The following is a 15,892-nucleotide window of genomic DNA, read 5'->3' on the forward strand; positions in this document are numbered from 1 at the left end:
TGCCAAATCTTTGCAATCTTCTAAGAAGTAGAGGCAATGTCATGCTTTCTTCATAATTGCACTATGTGCTGGGCCTAGATCAGGTTCTTCCCACCTTTTTAAAGGAGGCAATACAGATGAAGGATCTCAATCTGAGGAACTTCCTGTCCATTTCCCTCCATAGATGCTGCCTGACCTTCTGAGTTTCTCCAGCAGTTTGTCATTTGCTCCAGATTCCAGCATCTGTAGCAGGGGTTCCCAGCCTTTTTATGCCATGGAGCAATAGCATAAAGCAAGGGGTCCTTGGACTCCAGGTTGGGAACCCCTGATCTGTAGTCTCCTGTGCCCCCATGTTACAAGGTTAGATTTGCTGCACTCAAGTTCATCTCCCTTATCCAGGTTTCAGTTTTTCACTCAAATCAGCTAGTCCTCCCTTGTTTCGTTCTCACCTCTGACTAAGCAACTAATTCAGTGTTGTTGATAGGTGGCTGTAAACTATTATTTGTGTTTATATTTAAAAAAAAACTCTTACAAAAAAGTAAATGGTTGATATGTGAGAAATGGTAGAAAGTAACAAATAATGTCGGGAGTATGACATAGTTTTCATGCTCTTGATGTTTGTTTGTAGATCAATATGGCTGATTGGTTTATTGTATGTTGAGATATTGATCTACTTTCATATCGTAGATTGGAACATAAGCCTGTAAAAAGTCAAAATGTCTGTCCATAAAATTCTGAGTTTGTACGTTGCCCAAAGTTATACACATTCATATATTTCCACTGAATATTTTTAGTGAAGAAGACATATGTAGATTATTAGGACCAAGACCCATGTGTACAAGACCATAAAACCATAAGATATAGGAGCAGAATTTGGCCATTTGGCCCATCGAGTCCATTCTGCCAGTTCACCACCTGACCCATGTTTTCTCTCAGCCACAATCTCCTGCCTTCCCCCCCATAAACCTTCATGCCCTGACTAATCAAGAATGTATCAACTTCTGCCTTAAGTATACCCAATGACTTGGCCTCTAGAGCCACTTGTGGCAATGAATTCCACAAATTCACCACTCTGGCAAAAGAAATTCATCCTCATCTCCATTCTAAAGGGACGCCCCTCTATTTTAAGGCTGTGTTCTCTGGTCCTAGACTCCCCCATCATAGGAAGCATCCTCTCCACATCCACTCTTTTCAGGTCTTTCAACATTTGATAGGTTTCAGAGAACATAGAAAATCTACAGCACATTACAGGCCCTTCAGCCCACAATGTTGTGCCAACCATGTAACCTGCTTCTGCACAGCCCTCTATTTTTCTAAGCTCCATGTACCTACCTAAGAGTCTCTTAAAAGACCCTAGTGTATCCGCCTCTACCACAATCACTGGCAGTGCATTCCACGCACCCACCACTCTCTGTATAAAAAAACTTACCTCTGACATCCCCCTTGTACCTACTTCCAAGCACCTTAAAACTATGCCCCCTTGTGTTAGCAATTTCAAGCCTGGGAAAAAGCCTCTGGTTATCCACATGACCAATGCTTCTCATCATCTTATACACCTCTATCAGGTCACCTCTCATCCTCTGTCATTCCAAGGAGAAAGGGCCAAGTTCACTCAACCTATTCTCGTAAGGCACGCTCCCCAATCCAGGCAACATCCTTGTAAATAATTTTTCATGAGGTCACCCCCCCCCACCATTCTTCTAAACTCCAGTGAGTACAGGCCCAGAGCCATCACATGTTCCTCCTATGACAAACCTTTCCTGAACAGAAGGTGGAACAAATAAGAAACATCAGAAGCTTGTGTTTGAGGATGTTGGGTAGTGTTCACCTTTGTGTTATGTCACAGCAGCAAGCAATCTGCTGGAAGAACTCAACGGGTCAAACAGCATCTCTGGGAGGAAAGTCCTAATGCAGGGTTTCGACTGAAACATCAAAAATTGCTTTCCTCCCACAGATGCTGCTTGACACACTGAGTTCTTCCAGCAGTTGGATTATTGCTAAAGATTCCAGCATCTGCCATCTCTTGTATCTCTCTGTGTTATGCCACAGAGTGGGAGAGTCTTGTGTGCCTGTGATTATATCTCCTTAAGTTCCAAACAGTTGTTCTGTGAGGGGCCATCAAACCAAGGGCAATGACGGGATACCAGAGGTTAGTGAAACCTCCAGCTAGATCTCTGCACAGTTAACAGTGTGAACTGAGGCAGTGTGCAGTGCATTTGCCTGCTGTCATAGACAGTGATTGATACGGGGACTCCTGGAAGAGAAAACAAAGATGGGCTATGGTTGTAGTACTTCAAGTATGGTTGTGGTCCTGCCTTAATGGTAGCTCTTTAACCTCTGGGACAGATGTTTCAGAAACCAGAGTATTAAAGCTCAACCTAAATTTGTGGGTTACTCCATCAGACCAGCCATTTTTTGCATGAGATATTAAACTGCCTGGGCAGATATAAAAAGATTTATGCAGTCCTTGAAAGATAAGCAGGAATATTCTTCCCTAGTGACCTGGCCAATATCTATCACTCCGCTAAAAGCACAATAAAATAAATGATCAGCAAATTTGCTGATTGCCATTTTTGGAACCTTTCTGTAAACAGTTTGCCTGTCATGTTTGACAAATGATGATAATGGCTACACTCTTAACAATAACTGGGTTATTAACTGCAGTGAATAACCCCGCGGTCATTCAGTATTACCTGAATTATTCTTCCTTAACAAATATGAAAACCATTGAATCTACCCTTATTTTGAATAGTGACATAAATCTGATCTTGAATGTGAGAAATCCCTGCCTCCAGCTTTGTGGTTGGTAGCCTAATTGATGATGAAATGGGCCTTATGTTGCAGGTTACAAAGGTGGCTGCGTGGTGCTGGCCACAGGGAACTCTGTTGGATTGTGGGAGGTGAAGGACTGCAACAGCTTCCGGGCCAAGTATATCTGCAGGCAGAATCTGGCAACCTCTCTTGACCCAGGGGTCAGTCCAGTGGCAGTGACTCCGACGACCAGTGTTACTGGAAGCTGCCCGTCAGGATGGGTATTGTCCCCGACACTCCGATATTGCTATAAGGTAGGAAAGTGTGACATTTTTGTGCTATTACAAAGCAGTTAGTGTCCATCTCAAATAAAAATAGAAAATGCTGGGAACACACAGCAGATTAGGCAGCATCTGTAGAGACAGGTGTAACGTTTCAATCTGAACATGAACTCTTTTTCCATACATGCTCGATGACTTGCTGAATTTCTCCAGCATTCTGTTTTTATTTCAGGCTTTCAACATGTGCGGTATTTTGCATTTTACCATCCATCTCCTCCTCAACAATGCTTTTGTACCTATCGTGCAATCTTGTAACTGCCTCTAAAACTGTGTCCTCAGCACCAACAATCTTAAACTCTGGAATTCCTTCTTCAAACACTCTTTCTCAAAACCCACCCCCTTGAGAAAGATTTCGGGCACCTCTCCTAATTTCTTCTCAAGTGATCTAGTGTAAAATTCCATTTGACAGCATTCCAGTAAAGCTCTTTTCAAGGTTTTACTCTATCGAATGCAAGTTGTTGCAGAGTATCACAACTTGGGATGGAGCTGAGATTTGCAATGACTTAATTCATCATTGGTACAGATCTGTCAGTGTAAACATCTTGCTTAGAAATAATCTGTGTAAAGATGAGATGTGGAAATCCATCTGAGGCTCAGGTAGAAAATCACTTTCTCTGTAGTAGTTAAACCACTCAAACAATGAAGAATCACAATGCGATACTCCAGTCCTGCATTGAGATGTACAGGTACTAAGGAGCAATAGTGTGTTCCTCATGAGCAAACCATTCCAACGTGTGCAAGCTTGCCATTATTGTATGTGGATTTGTGCATAGATAAATTTCAAAACAGAAATCTGTCCAAGGTGCAAAAACAAGATCAAAAGTGTGCAAAGTTGGAAATGATTTAGAACACTGAGCTCTGCAGCACAGGAACAGGCCTTTTAGCCCAGCTTGTCTGGACTGGCTCTGATGTCAGTCTAATCCCATCTGCCTGCACATGGTCTCTATCCCTCTATCCACTGCACATTCATGTGTTCTTTGATCTGTATCTAAACGCCTCCGAAATGTGGCTTTCATATCTGCTTCTACCACCTCCCGGGCAGTAAAATCCAGGCACCTACTACTGTGTGGGGAAAAAAGAAGTCATTTTGCAGATTTCTGCAAAAATACTCTGACTATCTGCCCTCTCTGTGGTTCTCATAATTATACAGTATATACTTCTATCAGGTTGTCCCTCTGACTTTAGTTTCAGAGAAAACAATCCAAGTTTGTCCAACGCAAACACGAGGAAATCTGCAGATGCTGGAAATTCAAGCAACACACATCAAAGTTGCTGGTGAACGCAGCAGGCCAGGCAGCATCTCTAGGAAGAGGTACAGTCAACGTTTTGGGCTGAGACCCTTTGTCAGGACTAGAGGAAGGGTTCTGATGAAGGGTCTCGGCCCGAAACGTTGACTGTACCTCTTCCTAGAGATGCTGCCTGGCCTGCTGCGTTCACCAGCAACTTTGATGTGTGTTGCTCAAGTTTGTCCAACTTATCCTTTTAGCTGATATTTTTCAATCTGGACAACATCCTGCTGAATCTCTTCCGCACCCTTTCCAATGGCTCCAAATTTGTTCTAGTGACAAAAGCAGCATATAGTACTCTATATATGGCCTAACAAAAGTTCTATACAGCTGCAACTTGACCTTCCAACTTTTATACTCGACTCCCCAACCTGTGCAGGCAAGTATACCGCACACTTTTTTTCCCCCACTCTATCCACTTGTTTTCCTCCCATCCTCAAACAGAATCTCCTGATGTGGGTCACTGGATACATTACATGATATCTGATCTGTTCCTGGGAGCACAGGATCCAATTTGATTTGTTGTGCATTGCACTTATAATGCCATCCAGTTCCTTTTTTGGCAGCAATAGAATCTGTGACCCACATTGGGAGCAAAGAACCCCACCTCGCCCACTGCAATGGAATTGTAGGATTACTCAATTCCTTTGAACAGTAATTAGAGACTTGGTCACCTCCTGCACTGGTTGAAGTAGAGTTCAATGTCCCTTTTGATTATTCTATAACAGGAGTTCCCAATCTTTTTTTTTTCAAAGTAAATTTATTATTAAAGATTCATTTTCTTGTAGGCATACTCAATAAATCTGTACAATAATAGCCATTACAGATCAATGACAGACCACCCAGCAAAGGTGTTCAACCAGAGTGCAGAATACAACAAACTACAAATACAAAAAGAAGAAATAATAATAATAATAAATAAATAAGCAATAAATATCAAGAACATGAGATGAAGTGTCCTTGAAAGTGAGCCCATTAGTTGTGGGAACATTTCAATGTTGGGGAAAGTGAAGTTGAGCGAAGTTATCCACTTTGTTCAAGAGTCTGATTGTTGAGGATAGTAACTGGTTCTGAACTTGGTGGTGTGAGCCCTGGGCCTCCTGTCCACGGATCCCAGGTTGGAAACCCTAGTCCTACAAGTTTCTACCTTCCCTGCACTATTGGGTGAAGAGAGCTCCTGATCTGTGAGAGTAGAATCATAGACCCAGTTGTGTTCTGGTGAATAATGAGTGTGGAATCTTTGAGCAATTAATTTGGGAATGCAGGTCACCTGTTGTGTGTATGTGGCATATAGGATTGTTTTTATATACCCTATGTGCGTGAAAATAATTGGATAGCTCCCCCAAACAAAGCAGAACCAGCTACTACCAAAAAGTAAGGTTGAATGGTCCTTCCTCCACCCCCCCGAATCTTTATTTGACACTCCTATTAAATGTAATTTGCCAGTGATATAAGGCAAACAGTTTTGAGCTGCCAGATCTATTCTGAGTCTATCTCATTTAGCACAACTCTAATACCACACAATGTAATAAAAGATGTCCTCAGTGGAAGCAGGACTTGGGTCTCTATGTGTAAGTCATCTCATCTACCAATGATGTGCATGAGGTGAAGTAGTTGCTTTGCTCACAAGTTGCTATGACTTCCATTTGTGGTGCTTTCATTCTGTGCCCTTGCTGGATTCGTCACATGTTTGTGCATGAATCGCAAAAGGTTGGTTTGCAGGTGCAGCAGGCTATCAAGAAGGCAAATGGGATGTTGGCCTTCATTGCTAGAGGGACTGAATTTAAGAGCAGGGAGGTTATGCTGCAACTGTGCAGGGTACTGGTGAGGCTACATCTGGAGTACTGTGTGTAGTTCTGGTCTCCTTACTCGAGGAAGTATATACTGGCTTTGGAGGAGGTTCACCAGGTTGATTCCAGAGATGAGGGGGTTAAACTATGAGGAGAGATTGAGTCGCCTGGGACTGTACTCACTGGAAATCAGAAGAATGAGAGGAGATCTTATAGAAACACATAAAATTATGAAAAGGATAGATAGGATAGAGGCAGGAATGATGTTTCCACTGGTAAGTGGGATGAGAACTAGGGGGCATAGCCTCAAGATTCAGGGGAGTAGATTTAGGATGGAGATGAGGAGGAACTGCTGTTCCCAAAGAGTGGTGAATCTGTGGAATTCTCTGCCCAATGAAGCAGTGGATGTTACCTCAGTAAATATATTTAAGACAAGGTTGTATAGAATCTTGCATAGGAGAGGAATTAAGGGTTATGGGGAAAAGGCAGGGAGATGGGGAAAAGGCAGGGAGATGGAGATGAGTCCATGGTCAGATCAGCCATGATCTTATTGAATGATGGAGCAGGCTAGATGGGCCAGATGGCCTACTCCTGCTCCTATTTCTTATGTTCTTGTGTTCTTATTACTTCCAATTACTGTTCAGCACAGAGAAACATTGATTCACCAACCAAAGGAAGACGGTCGGTGATAATCCAGGGAAAGTTTCCATGCCAATGTTTGCCTGACCTCACGAGCTCTGTAGTTAATTGCGAGGACTCCAGTCCTGTACATTATTTAAATTGCCATCACAGGTGGGCTGTATCCTGCTGGTGGCATAGGACTATTCCCATGGTGTTTTAAAGATGACTCTGGTGAGATTTTTTTTAGCTAAGTATGTCAGGTCGTTGCTTATTAATTTCTTTGACAGGTCTCCCAATTTAGTCCCCAGATGTTGATGAAGAAGAGGATTTTGCGAGGAGCTGAGAGTAGGGATAACCCCACAGGCACACGGCTGAATCTGGATGGATTGTACAGTTTTCTTTTTTATTTATTGAGATATAATGTGGAATAGGCTCTTCTGGCCCTTCGAGCCTAGCCTAATCACGGGTCAATTTACAAAGACTAATTAACCTACCAACTCTTTGGACTGTGGGTTGAAACTGGAGCACCAGGAGAAAGCCCACATGGTCACGGGGAGAACGTACAAGCTCTTTACAGGCAGTGGCAGGACTTGAACCTGTGTCACTGGTACTGTAAAGCATGCCAACCACTATGCTACCGTGCTCTTTCATGTATTTTAATGTAGCAGTTAGGATACAAAAAAAGGGCTTTCTAGACTGTTTTAGAACACAGTTAAAGAGTTGGCCACGCTACTATGGGTCTGTAGTCACTTACTGTAAGTTAAACTGGGTGAGGGGCATTAATGAATTTGGTGACTTTTTACCACAGTCTACTAAATTTGTAGTCACCATTACTTTTCCAACAATACCAGATTATTCAACATTCCCTAAAACCGATCTTCTAACAGCTCCTCAACTCTGCGTCAAAGTTTGTTCGATAACATTGCTGTGTTGTTATGGGCACGTCTATGGATTCTCATCAGTATCATTGTTCACTAGGTGCTGTTCTGCAGTGATTTGTGAAGATTTGACATGGTTCATTACTGATTTTCTCTCAGTCACTTAGCATATCCTGCCCCATAGGCACCAGACAGTGATGACACTGTGGTCTGCCTCAGATCCAGGCAGGCTTCTGCAGATTGGCCCAGTCAGAAGGAACTGTGTATATTCACTGACGAAACAACGCATCAGTGTATAAGTGACTAAACAGCAGCTTGGCAGGTTGCATTTGCTTAGCTCAATCATGTTGACAAAAGAGACCAAAATGAATCAATTCATGTAAACATTCTCAAAGACATGTTTTCAGTTTCAAGAATAAATTTCTAATCGTCACGCAGTAAAAGCTGATTTATTAATGAACAGTTGGTTACAGTTTTTGAGAGTCATTGTGGTCACTGGGAGGATATTCAGTTGAGTTCCCCTCACCTCCTATTTCTCTGAGCTAGCTTGTGCCTGTTCTCTGTATTCACACTCATTAGGATCACTGTGCTTTGCAGCATTTCAGCAGGAATCCCTTTGACCCAGAGCACTGCTGAATATTGCATCAGAATCTGGCTTCACTTGCAGTCCAGATGGTTCCTCTGTGTGCGGAGGTGTTCCACAATCCACAGGATCCTTCACCTTCCAAAATTCGATAATTAATCCCGCTCACAACAACCTGGGTTTGTGAGACTGTTCCTGGATCTGCAAGAGAATGACTCAGGATCTGCTTTTAAGATTTAGCCAAGTGCCACGCAGCAGTTTCACAGTAATGTGCATAGATTTGGTGGACAGTGGCTTTATTTTAAAATAACTGGCCATGGTGAACCACACCACATTTGCGATAGGATCACAGTTAACTATACAAGACCCAGACATTCCTTTGTCATGTCAAACTTCAAAAATGAGCCTTGAAAATATGTTCAGCTGTTCAGCTGTTCAATGTCATAGCTGAGACATTTCCTGTTCTGCCCCAAATGAAAATGATGGACAAGCAGAGGCCACGTGGCCTGTTGAGTCTGCCTGCATGTTGCATGCTTGGAGCAGCAAAACCTGGCTTCGTGTGTGCAACTCTATTATTTTGCAGGACATTCAAAAGGAAAGCCAGTACTAGAAGGGTAGAAGGTCCCTCAGTCGTCGCCATCATCATCGTGTGCCACGTCATGTGGTTATGTGGGATTTTTTTATTCCAGGATTAAACAGAATTTAGAAGAATGAGGGGTGCTCTCATTGAAACCTATCAAATTGTGAAAGGCCTTGATAGAGTGCATGTGGAGGAATGTGTCCTGTGGTGGGAGAGTCTGAGACCAGAGGACACAGCCTCAGGATAGAGTAGAGATGAGGAGGAATTTCATTAGCTAGAGAGTGATGAATCTGTGGAATTCTTTGCCACAGGCAGCTGTGGAGGCTAAGTCTGTATTTATATTTAAGGCAGAGGTTGATACATTCTTGATTGGTCATGGCATGAAGGGATACGGGGAGAAGGCAGGAGAGTGGGGCTGAGAGGAAAATTAGATCAGCCATGATGAAATGGCGGAGCAGACTCGATAGACCAAATGGCCTAATTCTGCTCCTATATACGAGGTATGTGGTCTTACGGTCTTATCTCTGTTCTAAAGGGACGTGCTTCTATTCTGAGGGTGTGCCTGATTATGGATCTGGAAAAGCCACACTTTGTGTTGGGATGAAGAGATTATGCGTGGGTGAGATTAGTGGTTGGCGAAGTTTGGGATTAGGACTGTGTGGGTGAGGGAGGAAACTGAAGATGGACCCAATGGCAAGGGTAGTGAGGTGAGAGAAGTAGATGGAAGATTGCAGAGAAGTCAAGAATAGGAAGAAGAGTGTACAAAGGAGATTTCCCAGGACTGCCTGGGATGGAGTACTTCAATTATGAGAAGGGATAGGAGAGGCTGGATTTGTTTTCCTTGGTGCCGAGGGGTGTATTTGATAGAGTTAAGAGAGGGTGCCTAAGACTAGGCAGCATAGGTTTAATGTGAGGATTAGGGGGGGATATAAGTAAGAATATTTTCATCTATATCAGGGGTTCCCAATCTGGGGCCCATGGACCCCTTGCTTAATGGTATTGGGCTATGGCATAAAAAAGGTTAGGAACCCTTGATCTGGAGGGTGGTTTTGATCTGGAACACATTGGCTGAGGGGTAGTGGAGGCAAAGGTTCTGACGACACCTGAAAAGCATCTGGATGAGTATTTGAATCACCAAGGCATACAAAGCTAGTAGGATCATGTGATGGTAAATGGGATTAGTACAGATAGGTCCTTGGCGGTCAGTGTTGATATGATGGGCTGAAGGGCCTGCATCTGCTATATGGCTCCGCGAAGAGTTAGAGAGGACCACATGAAAATGAGAACAGGGTAAAAATTGACATTCTGAGCTTCGAACAAGAGCTGGAAGCAGCACCAAGTACAGGCGTCAGTATAGCTGAGGGGAGATCGGGGCCCTGAGTGGGACTGAAATAACTGCATTCCGCAAAGAGACAGGTGTTGCTTGGGACATGTTTTTTCAATGCAAGAAATTATTCAGCAGGCAAATAATGGAGGGGGACCGGTTGGACTTTGTTCAAGGAAAAAGAGCAGGGCCTTTTGACTGTTCTGGGGGAGACATGGGCTATCAGGTAGGCCTGCCACTGATCGTGCGTGCATACTGCCAATTGTGTTGGATGGTTGGGGGGTGCATGGTTATCAGAGTGACCTTGGCAGGGATTGATGGGGAGGTTGATGATCTTTCCTTGGCTGTTGCCTACAGCTTTTGTGATGGTCATTGGCCTGAATTACTGACTCTTGCTTCTCCTTCCCAGATGCCGCCTGACTGATGAGTCTTTACAGCATGTTCAGTTTTATTCTACAATTCTGAGAACTGCACCATATTATATATGTAGAACCGACTTGTTCTTCACACTGTCAAGATGCTCGAAGAAAGGTTTAATGCAGGCGCTCAAAATGATAGAGGAGTGTGCGTAAGGCAGGAAGCAGTGTTGTCACTTGTAGGCAATTCCATCAGCAGAGAACGTGGATCCAAGATAATTGGTTAAAGACAACTGGCAGAGGAGCAGAGAACCAGAGAGTGCAGGGCACAAGGCACGGGAGTTTTTGGCTTGTTAGGTTGTGAGTCTTGGCCAGGATTTCTGTTCATGCATTAAAATTTGCAGGCAGGAAAGACCAGATGGTCCAGAGAGCTCAGGATGCCTGGAGCACTATGGCTAGACACTTCCTGCCTTTCCCCCATCAGCCACATAATCTCACAGGAGACTCAAAAGAAAACAAAAAAAAAGATGCCCAACCCCAAGCAGAGAGAGAGAAAAAAAATCTGAAAAATTCAGCTCTGACAAGCCTGAGGTTTTCAATCCCAGTTTGACAGAATTTCGGGACTGGTAGCAGTAGCAGGAAGAGATACCCTATGACTGGTGGTGGGGTTAGGGTCTGCGGCTAACTTTAAAGCAAAGGCCAGGCAGAGAGTCCCTGTGCGTTAGCAGGCCGCACATCTGGAAAGGCACGATTTCCCTAGCCTTTGACCCGGCTGTTCTCAGAGATCCTTTGTATCCTCTACGACTGGAAAGTAAAGTGTATTTGAGGCTGTGATCTCCTGGCTGTCAGTCCTTTGCTGAGATCATGAACATTGCCTCAGGGGAGTGATCGAAATACAAAAGCAGCTCTTGCCCATTTCCCCAGACTGCTTTGGTTGCAGTTTAGGAGAGACCTTCATGTTTATCTTTATAACATACAATCAGCCTCATTCAGAACTTTCCTGCAGGATCAGCAGTTCTGAGCTCAGTTGTCACTTAATGGTGGGCTGCAGGTTTTTAATACATCTCCCTCGCACTTTTCATGTATATCTAAAGATTTGCTTTTGAAATCCTGTTTTTTTTTCTTTATTTCTATGAAACTTTGTTCTGCTTCGCAGGACAAAAATTACTGATGTTGACGGGGTTTGGCAGACTGATGCAACCTTTCTTTATCTGTTATGTGCACACAAAATTTTCAGCCATAACTTTTACAGCAACAGTTTGCATTCATATAGCACCCTTTAGTGTGGTACAACTCATGAAGCTTTAGAGCAAGTTTCTCAGGCAAAATAGACACACTGAGCCAGAAGGAAGACTTTTAGTACAAGTGACAGAAAGTTTGATTGAAGAGTTTGGTTCTAGGGAAGGTCGGATATAAGAACAAGACTTGGCCACTCAGCCCTTCAAACCTGCCCCCTCCCTATTCAGTATGATCAGGGATAATCTATGCCAACCTCAACCTCTCTGTGCCAGTTCCCAGTCATCCTCAATTCCTCAATCTTTCCCATATGTATCTAACTCAACCTTAAATCTATACAACGATCTGGTCTCCACACCCTCAGGGTCAGAGTTCCAGACTAACTACCCCTGAGAGAAGTCGTTTCTACCTTAGTTCTAAATGAGCATCTATTTTTTTGTAGCTATATGCCCTTGTTCCTGACTTTCCCAGTTGTGAAGATGTATCTTTGGATTAGGTAAGCCATCGTTTGTCTAAACTCCAATACAGACCCAAAAAGAAGAGAAATTGAGGGTGTGGCATAAAGGTTTAAGGAGCTGAAGTGCCCAGTGACTGCAGGAATTGGTCTTCACGTATTTCCAAAGGAGACCAAGTAGTACATCAAATCACTGCTGGTTTCAGGACAAAGCCCTCAATCCTATTTGTCCCTGCTTTCTTGCTCTCTTTCACTCTGTTCCACTCTCACCACCACTACCTTTGCCACCTCCCACTTGCTCCATCATGTGCAAAGCCTATAGATACTTATCCAAGAAGACTACTGGCTGTAATAGCTGTGAGAGGTGGTTCAACTAAGTACTGTGCAAAGTGGGGTGAATACTTTTGAACTGCTGACATTTCATGCTTCAAAGTTGCTGGTGAACGCAGCAGGCCGGGCAGCATCTCTAGGAAGAGAGTCTCGGCCCGAGACGTCGACTGTACCTCTTCCTAGAGATGCTGCCTGGCCTGCTGCGTTCACCAGCAACTTTGATGTGTGTTGCTTGAATTTCCAGCATCTGCAGAATTCCTTGTGTTGACATTTCATGCTTTACAGTTTTCCCATTATTGGGCTCTACTGTGGGGAAAAAAAAGGAGTTTGTGATTCACAAATAAAAAATCTCAGTTAAGTTGATGAAAATCCCTGGTTGTAATACTCATTTACGTGGGCAATGGGTTGGAGGCCGAATACTTTTACAAGGCACTGAACATGTTAGCAACGTGGAACAATACTTTTGTGCTCTCGCAGGGAGAAGGTGAGGGCTCCAGACAGACAGATAGTACTGGTGGTCAGGATTGTACCTGAAGTTGGCAGGCAGAAGGTACCTACATTGCTGAGTGCTACCAGCTGCTGTCAGAATTTCAAGTTCCTTATTATTCAACCATACATGTGTATACTGCCAAACGAGACAATGTTCCTCAGTGCCAAGGTGAACAACACAATGCATATATCTCACACATGTAATATATAAAGTAATATTATCCCTAGTCAATTAACAAATTATTGGATGCATTTATGACACGTTAAAAAGTAACAGTAAAATGCTACTGGCGCTTCATACGTGATGAGACTTGGGATTTCAGTACTTTCACTGAACTGAGTTCAGCAGTCGCACTCCCAGAAACGTGGTGCTTCTGACTCTCTCCATGGAGGAGCCGTGTACTTACAGTAGGGAGTGGTCAGCCTGCACCTTCCTAAAGTCCACAATCATTTGTTTGGCATTGTCCACGTTGAGACTCAAGTTGTTGTGCTCACACCACTCTACAAGCCGCTCTACCTCCTCTCTGTACGCCGTCTCGTCATCTTTGATGAAGCCAACCATTGTTGTGTCATCAGCGAACTGGAAGATTTGGTTTGAACTGCATCTAGCAGTGAAGTCGTACGTTGGCAGTGTGAACAGCAGCAGGCTGAGCACACAGCCCGAGAGTGGGTCAGTGTTCAGCGTGATAGAGCTAGAGATATTTCTGCTAACACAGACTGACTCTGGCCTTTCTGTCAAGAAGTCCAGGATCCAGTTGGAGAGAAGAGTTGAGTCCCACGGGCAGTTTACCCTCCAGATTCTGAGGGACGATTGTATTAAATGCTGAATTGAAGTCAAACAGCATCCTGGCACATGAGGCACCATCTTCCAGGTGGGACAGGACTGAACCACTGAACCAATTTGAGTCATAGGTGAACTGGACAGTGTCCAATGTAGCAGGAAGATGGGATTTAATATGATCCAGAACCAGCCGCTCAAAGCATTTCATTATTATTGAAGTCAGTGTCACTGGACGGCAGTCATTGAGGCAGATTACTATTGCCTTCTTCTGCACTGAGATGATGCTGGCTGCCTTGAAGCCCAAGGCGACAGTGGTTTGTTCCAGAGATGTTAAAGATGTCTGTCAGAACCTCTGATAACTGGGCTGCACAGTCCCCTCAGTACTCAGCCAGGTATGTTATCAGGCCCTGCCTCTTTCCCTTCTTGAAGAGTGGAGTGACATTTGTAATTTTCCACTCTTCTGGAACCATTCCAGAATCTAGTGATTCTTGGAAGATCATTACTAATGCCTCCATGATCTCTTCAGCCACCTCTTTCAGAACCCTGGGATGTACACCATCTCATCCAGGTGACTTATCTACCTTCAGACCTTTCATTTCCCAACAAACTTCTCTCTAGTTATGGTAACTTCACACACTTCATGACCCCTGACTCCTGGAACTTCCACCATACTGCTAGTGTCTTGAACAGTGAAGACTCATGCAGAATACTTACTCAGTTCGTCTGCCATTTTCTTGTACCCCATTACTACCTCTCCAGAATTATTTTTCAGCAGTCAAATATCCACTCTTGCCTCACTTTTACACTTTATGTATCTGAGGAAACTTTTGGTATTCTCTTTAATATTATTGGCTAACTTGCCCGGGTGTGGCCGCTGTCGCATGCAAACAGCTACGGGGAGCCACAGGTGAGAGCTAAGTGCCAGGTGGGGATCAAAGATGGACTAACAGCCTTGAAAAGGATGCAACATGTTCCCCCACCAGAGGTGCTACCCCTCCCTGACACCCCATACACCTTTGACAAGCCAGCTAAACCAGGTGAGGGTAGCCGACGGGTCTCAAACCCTCGGTGAGATAGGGAGTTGTTTATCCCAGCATGTGAAGACAGACTCTGGCGGATTGAGCGGACGAGACCAATGGAAGGTCCAACGGTCAAGAAGGCGGTCTCTGCAAGCGTCATGGAACGTGTAGAACAGGACAAGACACAGAAGATGTCCTGGTCATCTGCTGCGCCTAGTCCCATCTCCAGCCGTCTCGACTCTGTCTTGCCACTGGATCCAGATGGGAATTGGGAAGAGAGAGTGAGGCTGACGCTGCGCAACTCTCCCTCACTTAAATCCAAGTCACGCGCTAGTCTCAACACCATCATAATGGTGTCGAGGTCCTCATCGACGTACGATGGACGAACACATATTGGCTAACTCACCTTTGTATTCCATCTTTACCGTCTTATTGACTTTTTAGTTGCCTTCTGTGGATATTTAAAGGCTTCCCAATCCTTTAACATCCCACTAATTTTTGCTCTATTATATGGCCTCTCTTTGGCTTTTATGTTGGCTTTGACATCTCTTGTTAGCCATGGTTGTGTCATCTTACCTTTAAATTACTTTTTCCTCTTTGAGATGTATATACCCTATGCCTTCCAAATTGATTCCAGAAATTCCAGCCATTGCTGCTCTGCCGTCATCCCTGCCAGTGTTCTTTTCCAATTAATTCTGGCCAACTCCTCTCTCATGCCTATGTAATTCCCTTTACTCTAGTGTAATATTGATATATCTCACTTTAGCTTCTCCTTCTCAAATTTCAGGGTGAGTTCAATCATATTATGATCATTGGCCCCTTAGGGTTCTTTTACCTTAAGCTCGCTAATCAATTCCAGTTCATTGCACAACACCCAATCCAGCATAGCTGATCCCCTTGTGGGCTCAACCATGAGCTGCTCTGAAAAAACATCTTGTAGGCACTCTAGAAATTCCCCCTCTTGGAATCCAACACCAACCTGATTTTCCCAATCTATCTGCATATTGAAATTCCCCCATGACTATTGTAACATTGCCCTTTTGTCATGCATTTTCTATCTCCCAAAGTAACTTGTAGACCACATCCTTATTACT

At 43.9% G+C, this 15,892-nt stretch overlaps 1 protein-coding gene across 1 annotated transcript in view; it reads left to right on the forward strand.

Annotated features, from left to right (window-relative positions):
- mrc2 (mannose receptor, C type 2) overlaps positions 1–15,892 on the forward strand; it is a 247,310-nt gene that overhangs the window by 128,646 nt on the left and 102,772 nt on the right. Inside the window, exon 12 of the mRNA XM_063037085.1 lies at positions 2,824–3,044. Coding sequence (XP_062893155.1) covers positions 2,824–3,044 — 221 coding nt within the window. The remainder of the gene's footprint in view (positions 1–2,823; positions 3,045–15,892) is intronic.

The sequence above is a fragment of the Mobula hypostoma genome, chromosome X1 (assembly GCF_963921235.1).
Source record: "Mobula hypostoma chromosome X1, sMobHyp1.1, whole genome shotgun sequence".
Taxonomy (NCBI): domain Eukaryota; kingdom Metazoa; phylum Chordata; class Chondrichthyes; order Myliobatiformes; family Myliobatidae; genus Mobula; species Mobula hypostoma.